Raw genomic sequence first — 13,484 nt, forward strand, 5'->3', positions numbered from 1 at the left:
GAGGTGGCTGCGACCCAAGTGTCCGCCAACAGGTAAATACATAAACAACATGCGGTACACACACGAGGAAACATTACTCTGCTTTAAAAAGGACATTCTGACACCTGCTGCAGCATGGATGCCCCTTGCAGACATTATGGTAAATGACATGAAGCCAGGCACAAAAAATGGCAAACAGTGTATCATTCCATTTAGAGGAGAGGTCTACAGCAGCCGAATTCATAAAGGCTGGAGGGAGAGCGGGGGTTCCCGGGGGTTCCTGGGGGCTGGGGAGGGAGCGATAGAGAGCCCATGTGTAACGGGCGTGGGGTTTCAGTTTCGCAAGATGAAAGAGTTCTGTGGATAGACAGTGGCGATGGCTGCACAGCCGTGTGGATGCACGTTAATGCCATTGAATCGTACACTTGAAAATGGCAAATCTATTTTTTTTTTAAAAAAGGTAACTCTTATGCATATTTTACCACAGTAAAAGTGATTTGAAAAAAAATAAAACAGGAACCACTAAAAAGAACAAAAGTATAATGGGTTAGTCAAAGGAAGGTCTAGGAACAGCAAGGGCCGGCTGAAGACAGATTGCTCGTGGCCTTGTCTGTGGAGAGCGGGGCACTGACACGCAGATGGACCAGACGTTGCTTTGGGGTCACAGGGGTCAGGGTGGGACCTGGGGCGGCTGGAGATCCCAGGCCACTTGCTGCCGGCTGAGGGCACTTCATGTCTTTGTGTGACGGGCAGATGTCAGTGGTTTTGTGATGATTGATAAGCGTGTGCGGCAATCTAGTGGGGGTTAGGGAGCCCTGCTGCCGTGGGCATGTGCTGACTTTGCCTGCTGTTTTGTTCTTCTCTCCTCCTTCTGGGGACAGAGCCCCGATTTCTCCATCTTTTCCGCCATTAGGGCCCTGTGAATTGTGGGGACCTATTCCAACCTCGCCCCCTCTGATGCTCTGGCCAGTCAGAGCCTCAGAACCCACAGGGCCTCAGCAATTGCCTCAGAGGCAGACATGTGACCCAGGGCTGGCCAATCCGTGTGTTTCACAAACCCTACTCACAGTGGCCGGATCAGGGATAGGCATGGCACGGAGCTGAACCAATGAAGCTCAGTCTCAAGGCTTTTTGTAGTTCCTACAGCCTTCCCACTGGGGACACACGGCCAAAACACGGAGAGACAAAACAAACGCTTACGATACGAACCGAGAGCCTGATCCCACTGTGCCTGAAGCTGTCCCCTGCACTCGTCCGTCACGTGAGCCAGTACATTTCCTTAAAAGCGCAAGGCAGTTTGAGCTGAGACTGAGGACATGCAACCACCTGCTACTTTGACAGAGTGGCATGCATGCCAGGGGCCACACGTTAGCTTCTGAACCAAGGTTTGTGAAGTACGGTGATTGGCGAGGCCCAGATCACGTGCCCCTCCCTGGTGTCAAGAGTCAGGCTCCCACGCAAGTCCCTAATGTAGTCACTGCCAGCCTCCCCACCCCCCCACCCCCCACCACAGTGAGGAGTGGAGCCCGAGGTGCCGGCCACCTTACCGTGCACGGATCCCAAACGTCATATTTGGAGGGACAGAGGGCGGTTCCTTCTTGAGGCGCCGGTCATCCTGGTCATTGATGCGGATGTCCTTGAGCCGGCGGTAGAGGGACATCTCCTGGGCGGTTACCAGGCCAGCTTTCACTGCCCTACGGTTCATGGCGATGTAATTCCGGGTCAGCTCTTGGGGACAGGTGGGCTGCTGCTTAAACACGTGCCAGTGTCCGATGGCTGAGGGCAGGGAGGGACAGGTCATGGTGCGGAGGTCAGTCTGGGAAGTAAAGCCACTCGTGGCGTCTGACTAAGAAGAAGGGGGTGACCTGAAGGTCCTGCACCTCCCCGTTAACCTGGAGCCCGCTCTGCGGTAGCCCTGCTCGGCTCCCTGGGAAGGGCGGGGTCGGACTTCCCAGAGATTCCAGAGGGCAGCTGAGCACCCTTCATGGAGCTGGGTTCACCTGGCCTTGACCTGCTTTGGGAGATCAGATGGTTGGTCCTGAGCCCACTCTGGGCCCACAGCTTAAATGGCGCAGAGCACAGTCTCTGGTGGGGACAAGGTTCCACACTGGCTGACGTCCTTCCTGTTTCCCTGACACGTTTGACCTGGACCCTGCTTGGTCCTCCCCATCCCAGGGAGGCCGAGACTGTGGTCCCCCCAGAGGAGTGCTCAGGACAGGCCCCAGCTCCTTTCCCGACGTGTGGCCAGCCCAGGTCGTGAGCTCAAGCTCCACACACGCTCTCTCACCTTCGGGGACCCCTCCGTCCAGCCCCCGGATGTAGAGTCCGTAATTAAAATCAATTCCAGGAAGACTGCAGCTTCTTTCCCGGGGCTTCCCGAGCTCAGCCTGTGGGGCAGCAGAGAGCACAGGTGAGAGGGGCGTCCCAGACCAGCGTTTCATCGTGAACGGCAACAGGAAGTCACGATGCCCTCTATCCCAGTCCCCGTGGGCAGCCTTCCGCCCCACTAGGGTGTGGACGACACAGCCCGTCCTGAGAGGAATGTGAAGTTCGGAGGGGCACTGAGGCACTCATATTAAGGGGCCAGCAAGGGAAGCAGAGTGGGGGCCCTGGTGGTTCGGGGGGACAGGGGCAGGCGGTCCCCGCTCTGAGCAGCTGTACTTGGGTCCAGCCAAGGCCTTCCTGGCTGCAGCTGGAAATGTCTTGCCCTGCGATGTGCCCAGTTCACAGAGACTCACCTGGAGGCCACCGTCGAGGAAGGGACATCTTTCCTGCCTACCTTCTCATTCCAACCCGCTGGCAAGGCCCACGGTCACCCTTGGCAGCGGGATGGCCCTTCTCACTCCCTAGGACTCTGGTGCAGCCCTCCTTCAGCCCCGGAAGGGGGTTGTAGGAAAGACACTGATCTATGTATTCTCAACCACAGTAATCCTCCCATTGCATAAACAGGGAAACTGAGACCCCGAGCGGCAGGGCCGTTGCCCGGGGCTCCTGAGCGGTGGGGCTGGAGCCCAGCCACCTGCCGCTCTGCCTCCTCTGGGCAGCTGCCAGCGGTGGGCGCCCTTTCCTACGTGGCACCCGGACCCTCATCCTCTTCCGCATCGATGGCACTCGCTGGGCTCCATGTTCCAAGTGCATGCAGCGTTCGGTCCTGCGCTCGCTCCTCTCAGTCCTGACGCTTCCTCCTTCTGTCTCACCTGTGTCCCCATGTCTCTGGCCCCCGGGACCTAAGCACGTAGAGGCAGGTGATAAGGCCCACCCATAACGGCTCATCGCTGCCTCAGCACAAACCCTCCCTGGGCTGGCAGCTGGGCCCCACCCCCTCCGACACGCCCCACCCTGCGGCTTCCCCTCCCAGTCTCCCGATGGGCCCCACGGTCTAGGCAGATGAGCCTGCTCCCCTCCCTGAGGGGTCCACAGGCAGTCCAGCCTCCTGGAATGCCCTGTTCCTGGCCCACCCTCCCTACTGGCCCTCATTCTTTAAGTTCTCTGGACCCTTTGAGTTCTCAGTAGCCACTCCCTCACCCGGCTCCAGTCATGTTTACTGTCTGCCTGGTCGATGAATTCTTACATAGCAGGAACCATGGCTCCTGTCACCTTTATTTCCTGTTGGTACACAGCAGGTGCTCAATAAATGCCTGGGGTGAAAACCTCTTCCTCTGAGAAGCCCTCTCAGGTTGCCCCCAGTCCAGACAAGCTTCCTTGTCTGTGACAGCATGGGGCCCCAAACGCCACCTGAGGGCACTTTCAAAATTACACAGTAGTACCTGCTGCAGCCTGCATGAGCCTTGACTATATGACACTCATTGAAGAAGCCAGTCACAGTGGACCATGTGCCATATGATTTCACTTACATGGAACCTCAAATAGGCAAATCCACAGAGACAGAAAGTAGATTCATGTTGCCTGTGGCTGGGAGGGGGAGGGGAAAGAGACGATTGGGAGGTGATGGCTAAGGTGTGTGGGACCTTTTTGGGGGTGGGGGGGTAATGAAAATGTCCTAAAATTGATTGCACAATTCTGTGAATATGCTAAAAGCCATTGGCTTATACGCTTTCCATGGTGAATTGTGTGGTATATGAATCATATGGTAGTACAGCCATTAAAAATTACAAAGTAGTGTAATTAAGTCATTAATTGTGTGATGATCAGTTTAATGTCTGTCTCCCCAGTGAGCTCCATTGTTATGACTTATTTTAAGATTAACTTTTAAACAGTGTTTTTAAAATATTTCATTTTTTAGAGCAGTTTTCGGTTCATAGCACAATTGAGCAGAGGAGAGAGAGACTCCCCATCTGCCCCATCAGTCTTCGTTTCCACCCCTTCTTCTCCGGGGCCCAGCATGGAACAGGTGCTAGTAAATAGGGGGGCGAATGAATGAATGAATGAATGAAACGCCTACTTGGAGACTATCCGTTCATTTCTACACAGAGCCTGATCGGTTTCCTCCTCCTTCCTTCCCATCTGCAACCCAAGCCCCTGACCTTCCTCCAGAGCTCCAGGGTTCTGGGTTCCAGGCCGGTGACCCGGGGCCGCTGCTAGGCGGTTTGTTTGAATTCCTTCCACAGACTCACTCTGAGCTGCAGACAAAGCTCTGGCTTCTCATTTGTTTATGGAAGTGATCTGGCCTCTCTGATGGCAGGCTGGCCGGGGAAGTTAATTAAAATGTGACTTCTCTGGGAGAGGCCCCCCTCGCTCAGGGCAGGTGCGGGTGGGCAGACTTCCAGCTGGCAGAGGAGTGAGAGACAGGCTCAGGAGCTGGCTGCCACTCTGGGCATGCAGAGGGAGTTGGGCAAGAGGCGGGTGCCTCGCTCTCCACGCTTCTTTGCAAGGGTTGCCTGGAAATCCTCAACTGCCAAAGCACATTGAAGACTTAGGCTGTGAGGATTGTCCCAGTGGGAGGGTCACTTATTATTTTTTCACTTCACAAATATTTATTTTCTCTCTACTCTGCACTAAGCCTTGTGCCCAGAGTTGGAAGATGAACAGACAAGATGCATAGCCCCTGCCCTTCTGAAATTTGTCTTCTTGCCAAAGGATAACTAAACAGATTTCCTCTAGCTCTAAACACCCGTGAGCCCATAGAGTGAGACAAACTATTTGCAATACACGTATCTGACAAAAGACTGTTATCTATCATATATAAAGAGTGGCTACAAATCAATAAGAAAAAAGCGGCTGATCCTAGAGAAAAAGGAGCAGAAGACTTGAATAGGTACTTCATTAAGAGGATTGTCAAATAGCCAAGACCCACAAGTTAAGGTGCTCAGTCTGGGAAATGTAAAGTAAAAACTCAGTGCTTTGGTGAGGATGTGGAGCACCTGGGACACTCAACGTTGCCAGTGGGAATCTAAACTGGTATGACCACTGTGGAAAACTGTTGAGCAGTCTCTACTAAAGTTAACCATGTGCCAACCTGATAATAACCCCCTGGACCTCCAACAGAAATGGGTGCCCTTGTCCACCCAAAGATATGTCTGAGAATGCTCATAGCACCTTAATAGGTGATAGCCAAGGACTTTTCCCCATCTGGCTGGGGAAAAAAATTATGACATATTTATTCCACTGAATATTCTACAGCAGTGGTTGTCAGTTGGGGGTGACTTTGCTCCCCCCTCCCACCCCGAGCACATTTAGTTATTTCCGGAGACATTTTGGGTTGTCTCAGCTAGGGAGGGAGTTCTACCCTCCATCTGGGGGGTGGAGGTCAGGGATGACGTTAAATGTCTCACGAGGCACAAGACAGCCCCACCCCCAACAAAGAGTGATCGGTTCCCAACGCCAACAATGCCAAGGCTCCATAGCAAGGAAACAAGAGAAGGAAACAACAGCTACGCACAGCCACACGGTGGTTCTCAGACGGAGTGCACAGCGGAGGAAGCCCACACGCGAGGCAGGCACCGTGCACGCGCAGGTGTGGTTCAGACCTGAGCGTGACTAAGCCGGTCAGGAGTCGGGAGCGCGGGTCCCCGTGGGACTCGCCGCAGCCAGGGCACCCTTTGGGAACCAGCTTGATTTTGTTTGCTGCTGCTACTGTTTCTCTTCCGTTGTGTTTATGCAGCTCTTGTCTGAAGGTGGCTCTCCTGTGTGGCCAAAGGGGACCTACTGCTAGCTCTTCCATCATGTGGCCACGGTCACAGGTAGATGGGAGCAAGAGGTACCCACGTCGGGTCGGAAGCAACAGGACAGCACCCCCGAAGCCTCCCTGTGCTGCTTCAGCCCCTACCCCCACCCCGGGGACCCCTGAGGGCCTTGTGTGCTCACAACCGCATAGCTGAGCGGCCAAGGCTGGATTTGAACCCACATCTGACTCCACTTGGTCTTTGCTGCTTCTTAACTATTCACTTGGCATTTAGCATCACTGCCTGGAACTCTCCAGTGTCTTGTGTGCACAGATCGGAGCCCAGCAGGCAAGACTGGACTCACGTCTCCACCCCCGAGAACACAGAGCACGAGGCTGTGCCCACGAGAGCCCAGGTGTAGTCTGCTCTTGGATGTGTGGACTAGGGGCTAAGGAAATTGTTGTCATTTCAGGACGCATCGTAGGCCCACAGTGACCTGGACACAGGAGAGCTGGGCTATGGCCAGGTCGGGGGAAAGGGGAGCAGGAAGGGAAAGAAAGATACAGCTCGTGGCTTGGCATCGAGGAGAGCTGACCTGAAAAGTCCAGGTGAGGGGGCCAGGGAGGGCGGATGTGCCGAGTGTCCCCAGAGGTGAGGGGGCCAGGGAGGGCGGACGTGCCGAGTGTCCCCAGAGGTGAGGGGGCCAGGGAGGGCGGACGTGCCGAGTGTCCCCAGAGGTGAGGGGGCCAGGGAGGGCGGACGTGCCGAGTGTCCCCAGAGGTGAGGGGGCCAGGGAGGGTGGACGCGCTGAGTGTGCCCAGAGGTGAGGGGGCCAGGGAGGGCGGACATGCTGAGTGTCCCCAGAGGTGAGGGGACCAGGGAGGACGGACGTGCTGAGTGTCCCCAGAGGTGAGGGAGGCAGGGAGGGTGGACGCGCTGAGTGTCCCCAGTGAGGGGACCAGGGAGGGTGGACGTGCTGAGTGTGCCCAGAGGTGAGGAGGCCAGCGAGGGCGGACATGCTGAGTGTCCCCAGAGGTGAGGGGACCAGGGAGGACGGACGTGCTGAGTGTCCCCAGAGGTGAGGGGACCAGGGAGGGCGGACGTGCTGAGTGTGTCCAGAGGTGAGGGGGCCAGGGAGGGCGGACGTGCTGAGTGTGTCCAGAGGTGAGGGGGCCAGGGAGGGCAGACGTGCTGAGTGTGTCCAGAGGTGAGGGGGCCAGGGAGGGCGGATGTGCTGAGTGTGCCCAGAGGTGAGGGGGCCAGGGAGGGGGCCAGGGAGGGCGGACGTGCTGAGTGTGCCCAGAGGTGAGGGGGCCAGGGAGGGGGCCAGGGAGGGCGGACGTGCTGAGTGTCCCCAGAGGTGAGGGGGCCAGGGAGGGCGGACGTGCTGAGTGTCCCCAGAGGTGAGGGGACCAGGGAGGGCGGACGTGCTGAGTGTCCCCAGAGGTGAGGGGACCAGGGAGGGCGGACGTGCTGAGTGTCCCCAGAGGTGAGAGGGCCAGGGAGGGCGGACGTGCTGAGTGTGCCCAGAGGTGAGGGGGCCAGGGAGGGGGCCAGGGAGGGCGGACGTGCTGAGTGTCCCCAGAGGTGAGGGGACCAGGGAGGGCGGACGTGCTGAGTGTCCCCAGAGGTGAGGGGACCAGGGAGGGCGGACGTGCTGAGTGTGTCCAGAGGTGAGGGGGCCAGGGAGGGCGGACGTGCTGAGTGTCCCCAGAGGTGAGGGGGCCAGGGAGGGCGGACGTGCTGAGTGTCCCCAGAGGTGAGAGGGCCAGGGAGGGCGGACGTGCTGAGTGTCCCCAGAGGTGAGGGGACCAGGGAGGGCGGACGTGCCGAGTGTCCCCAGAGGTGAGGGAGGCAGGGAGGGCGGACGTGCTGAGTGTCCCCAGAGGTGAGGGGGCCAGGGAGGGCGGACGTGCTGAGTGTCCCCAGAGGTGAGGGGGCAGGGAGGGCGGACGTGCTGAGTGTGCCCAGAGGTGAGGGGGCCAGGGAGGGCGGACGTGCTGAGTGTCCCCAGAGGTGAGGGGCCAGGGAGGGCGGGTGTGCTGAGTGTCCCCAGAGGTGAGGGGCCAGGGAGGGCGGGTGTGCTGAGTGTCCCCAGAGGTGAGGGGGCAGGGAGGGCGGGTGTGCTGAGTGTGCCCAGAGGTGAGGGGGCCAGGGAGGGCGGACGTGCTGAGTGTCCCCAGAGGTGAGGGGGCCAGGGAGGGCGGGTGTGCTGAGTGTGTCCAGAGGTGAGGGGACCAGGGAGGGCGGACGTGCTGAGTGTCCCCAGATGTGAGGGGGCCAGGGAGGGCGGACGTGCTGAGTGTCCCCAGAGGTGAGGGGGCCAGGGAGGGCGGACGTGCCGAGTGTCCCCAGAGGTGAGGGGGCCAGGGAGGGGGCCAGGGAGGGCGGACGTGCTGAGTGTCCCCAGAGGTGAGGGGACCAGGGAGGGCAGACGTGCTGAGTGTCCCCAGAGGTGAGGGGGCCAGGGAGGACGGATGTGCCGAGTGTGCTCAGAGGTGAGGGGGCCTGGCCCTGACCCTGGCCTCCTTACCCATCTTGTCTGGAGGGGCCTTCCAAAAGCCTACAGAGAAAACCTGCGGACAGAGGGGCCCGTGGGTCTCTGGGCCCCTCAGGGAGCTGTGCTGAGCCAGCTAAGACAGACAGCTTGGAGGAGCTGCTGACCCTGAACTCTGATACAGGCAAGCTGGTTATGACAGATGTCTGAGATTGGCTGCCATTGAAACGCAAGGGAACAAGAGGCCTGACAAGTGTCTATCGGTCACCTGCTTCTCCATGGCAACCCCGCTCTGATATCCATGAAACTGACTAGATGTGGTCATAAACCTCAGCTTTGATCGGTCACCCATGTTCCCAAGCAACCTGCCCCACCAACCCAGAACAGGATGAGAGATGGCCCAGAGGCAAAAGGTGCATCCTAGCCAGCTCTCAGGCTGGAATGTGCAAAGGTCCTGGGGCAGACGGCACAGATGGGCTATTGGGCCACATGAGGGCTGGGAGAACCCTCCCTGCACAAGGATCCCTCCGAACCACCACGCTCTCTTTATTGCAGAAGCAGAGAAAGAAATGAGGGTCAGAGTGCACATTTATCGAGCACCTCCTACATGCAAAGCCCCTGTTACGCCCTGGTGACTCCATTTAGCAAGTCCCCTTCTTGAACAATTACTATGTGCTGACAGCACTTTGTGTTTCTCCCTGCACTCTGCCAGCCCCATTTTACAGATGGGAAAACGGAAATCAAAGACGTTCACGCGGGCTCCGAGCCATCCCGGTAGTAAGAGCCGGGGCTCGACTCCGCTCTCTCGAATATGGCCGCTCAGTGCTTCCCCACAACAGCTCCCACAGCAGCTCTACATGGGAGGCCACGCTGTCGCCACTGGACAGGTGGGGACATCGAGGCTCAGAAAGGGAACGGGCCGAGGAACCCCTTCGGCCCTCACAGGCAAGCCCTCCTGCACGTCTGGTACCGAGGGCCGAGTTCTAAAGCTCCTCCCGTAAAATCTCCAAGGCCTTTCGAGAGGCACACCTTAGCACAATGGGGATCCTGACACATCGAAGCTGTTCGGATGTGACCCACTGACGGAGCCTCTTGTCATTGAGGTGTTAGAATCAAGAAGTGACAGGGCGCAGAATCCCAGCTTTGGTCTGACCACCCGCTCGCCTCCGCAGCTTTCAGACTCTGCCTTTCTCCCCCGCTTCCGCTGTGACACGGAGGCTTGGCTGGAATACAGCTCTGGGTGACAGCTGTCCCCACCAGCAGACAGCTTCATTAGACCTCATTAAGATGTCATCCCTCTCTGCCTTATTTCTCATCTCTCAGCTCTAATTAAAACCATCTCTGCCCCCCACCCCCCGTCCCAGGGGTCCTGGGATTCTCTGGGCTCCTTCCACACGGAAGCTCTCTCCACTCCCCAATGCGAGGGACCAGGCCCTGGAAAACCCACACGGGAACCAGGCCCCTGGCCCGGAAGTCCCCTCGGAGCAGCCGGTCACCAGCGTGGAAACCACCCAGGCTTTCCAGAGGCGGGTCAGGGGGCATGCCCACAGGCTGCCACCTTGCTCTGAAGTCACCTGAGGCCCAGGAAGGAAGGCCTCTGGCCCTGGATCCTTGCCAAGGTCTATTTTCCTATAACAGCTTTAAAACAAGTGGCCGGGGCCTTACAACTCAAATCTAATCATTTGCCATTCAATATACTGTAAAATGCCGACACACACACACACACACATATATATATACAGTATATATATACTGTATATATATTAATCATTCCAGGTACACCATCGAATGGGGCAGGAATAGGCAAAACCAGTTGGCTTTATTTCTTGGACGGCCTGAACCAGACAGATCTCTCTCTCCCGGGACGACAGGCCCATGGTCATCTGCAAAATGATGGTTTTTCTGTCTGGGGGCTTGACGCCTGCCTTCTCGCCCTGCCTTGGAGGTAAGGAGCAGCTCCTGGCGTGAGTCTCTCCCACTTCCTGACAGCCACTTAGGCTGTAGCTCATTAAACCCCCCACCCCCGGCCCAGTGTCTAAAGTAAACGCAATGTTTGTTCGACAGTTGAAAAACCTCCGCTCACTTTCCTGCATCCCATTAAAGTGTCGTGAGGTGCAATCCCGTGGTTCTGGCCTGGTAGTTATTAAATAAATATCTGCACGCAGCTCCCGGGCGCATGCATACGCACACACGCACCATCGCGCTCGCGGAGGGGGCAGTTCATTATTGTACAACAACTTAAGATCCTCGTATGAAAAGCACAATATAAATGCAAATTATGATCATGATTAGCATAGGGGATATTTATTTATTTCCATAATGAGAGACTCAGACAAACAACCGCGTGAAATAAGGTGCATTATGCATCAAAAAGGACTCGGGCAGGGAATCTCAGAAGCCGGGTTCTTTGAACCAACCATGAGCGTCTTGTGAGTGACAGGTGAACACCAGGTAAGGCTATCGAAGCCACACATGAGGCGACCACATCCACGTGTGATCAAAGGCATCTAAAATAATGTCAAGTGGGAAGAAAGCACAGCAGGTTTTAAATTTTACATAGACTGTTACAACTGTGTAAAAAGAGAAAGTCCATTGAAAAAAATACTGGAAAGAAAAACACACTAACTGATTGTGTGTGTGGGGGGGTGTCATCAGTAATAGGGGCCTTTTTGAGAAGGGGTGGGATTTTGCTCCTATGATTAAAAAGTCAAAAGGCAGAAAGTTGCATCGTAAGTTTCTACGTTATATATACCTGTCCAGGGTCAAAGATAAGGTGTTTTTTTCCCCCTCTATGTCAGCGATTTTCAGCGCATTTTTAAAACATGCAACACCTGATTTACTCAGGGCCACTGACCTCTTTTCCCTCGATTGTCAATAAAAAAATGACAGTAGCCAACACAACAATAGCCATCCGGTATAAATGAATCAAAATTGTACTTTTTTTTTTGTCAGATCGGCAAAAAATATATTTTTTGGCGTGCTGCAGAATTTCAGTAGTTTGTGTGTGCCATGAGGTGACGGAGGTTGAACATTGCTGCTCCTTGTCACTATAACTCTGTTGTGAATTTATAATGGGGGCCGCGGTGGCTGCTGCTGGGCGCGGAGGGATATGGGGGGGTTGCTGCTGGCCGGGGGGGAGGCGAGGAAAGCCCGCACATTAATGCCACGCAGAACTGAGTCCCAGCCCTGCCACTGCCTGTGTAACCTTGTGCCAGTCACTGAATTTGTCTTGTCCCCGTGTCTGGGCCTGGGCCCGTGAAACCTCCTTCCGTCACAGAGAGCATTTCCGCAGCGCTCAGTCAACAGCGGTTACTGTTACTGCCGTCGTTGTTGGTATGACTAGAGCCGCTCTCCAGCTCAGGCCCAGGGGAGCCGGGCTGTGCGGACAGCTCTCCAGGGCCCCCCTGCGCCTGCACAGCCGCTCCGCTGGCCCTCGCCCGGCTCTCCCGGCCCCGGGGCTGCTGCCGCGTCCTCCTGGGGCAGCCCCGGCTGCCTTGGTGCTGCCTGTACCGTTATTGTAGCTGATGTATGGCCCTTGCCGTGGGAGGCGGTCACGGTGACAGGGCCCCGGTGTTCCCTCCCCTCCCCCTCGACAGCTTGAAACCAGGTCCTTCATTTGCATTTACATGATCTCGCTGTGCAGCTTATGAGATCGAGAGATTTATTTGCTACTTAGCTTGATGTTTGATTACACTCAGAGAAGGGGGGGGAGGGGGCAACGCGGATGCAATGCTCTGCGCGTGCGTGGCCTCTGGGGGCCCATAATTCAACAGCAGGGTTTGGTGGATCAGGGGAAGCGCAGTGTTTCGAAAAAAGGCAAATGTGAGAGGTTAAGACCCATTACCATGATTTGAATTTAAAAAAAAAAAAAGGAACGAAAGCAATAAAAATTAAGATTATGAACTGACCCAAATCATTCTCAGGAGGACACTCATTGTCCTGGGGAATGAGCTCCCAGAAACTTCCGGGCAAAATCAGGTGCCCCTGAAAAGGCAGTTCCTCCAGGACCGGGCGGCGGTGAGGGTGGACGCCCTGTTGCCCACGGCTCTGAATCTGAACGTCTGGGTGGCCCCGGGCTCTCCGGTTTCAAAACCTAAGGCCTCCTCCTAGGTGCACACCCTTGCCCCAGTAAAAAGAAAAGTTAATACGTCCACAGAAAGGACGTGCCATGCTTCCAACCGAGCAATTTAGGAAACTCTTCTCTCTCTCTTTGAGATGGGACAGGAAAAAAAAATGCAAACAAAGTGACTATGGTCTCACTGTAGGCCAGTGTGGTGGGAAAACACGGCTCAACTTGAAGGAAGTGAGGCTGTGTGTGGAGGTGGACGGTGGGGAGGGGTGTTGGACTCTAGGCTGGGACTGAAATATTTCAGGTCATGTCCCATCCAGATCTGGTGTCTCTGACGGTCCGAATGGTGGAAGCTGGTGCAGGCATGTCTGTTAGAGGCGTCTTAAGTCTTCACAAAACATTTGTTTAAGGGAAGCCCAGGGACCAGTGACCGGTGAGTTCCACTTTGCATGACAAGGAGAGGCTCCTGAGAGCAGAAGCCCTCATACTGACCCAGCCTGGTGGTCCTGTGATACTTGTATTATTGAAGGGGGTCTCCATGCCAGATTTCTTTTGAAGAGCGGGGGGTACTATGGCTTTAAGAAAGAAAAAACAGAACAGAGCTAGGGCATCGCAGAGGCCCTCTCTAGCTTGCTCTTGGTATAGACAGGTAGGGATTGACTGCAGACTCCGATCCTCCCTCACTGTGTGACTAACAGGGAGAACCACCCCCACATCCCCACCTCAGGGTGTAGAGACAAGACTTAGATGAGCCAATGAGGTGAGGTGCCCAGGGATGCCTGGCACGCAGGGGGGTGTGCACCAGAGAGACCACTCGTTTAGGAAAGGAAGGAACACCTTTGGGCCTACTGTGATGTGGCATCCAACAGAAAAGGGG

At 56.1% G+C, this 13,484-nt stretch overlaps 1 protein-coding gene across 1 annotated transcript in view; it reads right to left on the reverse strand.

Annotated features, from left to right (window-relative positions):
• The window catches only part of CFAP77 (cilia and flagella associated protein 77), a 129,195-nt gene that overhangs the window by 54,485 nt on the left and 61,226 nt on the right, over positions 1-13,484 (reverse strand). The window contains exons 2-3 of the mRNA XM_066366837.1: positions 2,267-2,366; positions 1,527-1,755 (exon numbers count right to left, since the gene is read on the reverse strand). Coding sequence (XP_066222934.1) covers positions 1,527-1,755; positions 2,267-2,366 — 329 coding nt within the window. The remainder of the gene's footprint in view (positions 1-1,526; positions 1,756-2,266; positions 2,367-13,484) is intronic.

Source organism: Saccopteryx leptura, chromosome 2, assembly GCF_036850995.1.
Source record: "Saccopteryx leptura isolate mSacLep1 chromosome 2, mSacLep1_pri_phased_curated, whole genome shotgun sequence".
In the NCBI taxonomy this organism is placed as follows: domain Eukaryota; kingdom Metazoa; phylum Chordata; class Mammalia; order Chiroptera; family Emballonuridae; genus Saccopteryx; species Saccopteryx leptura.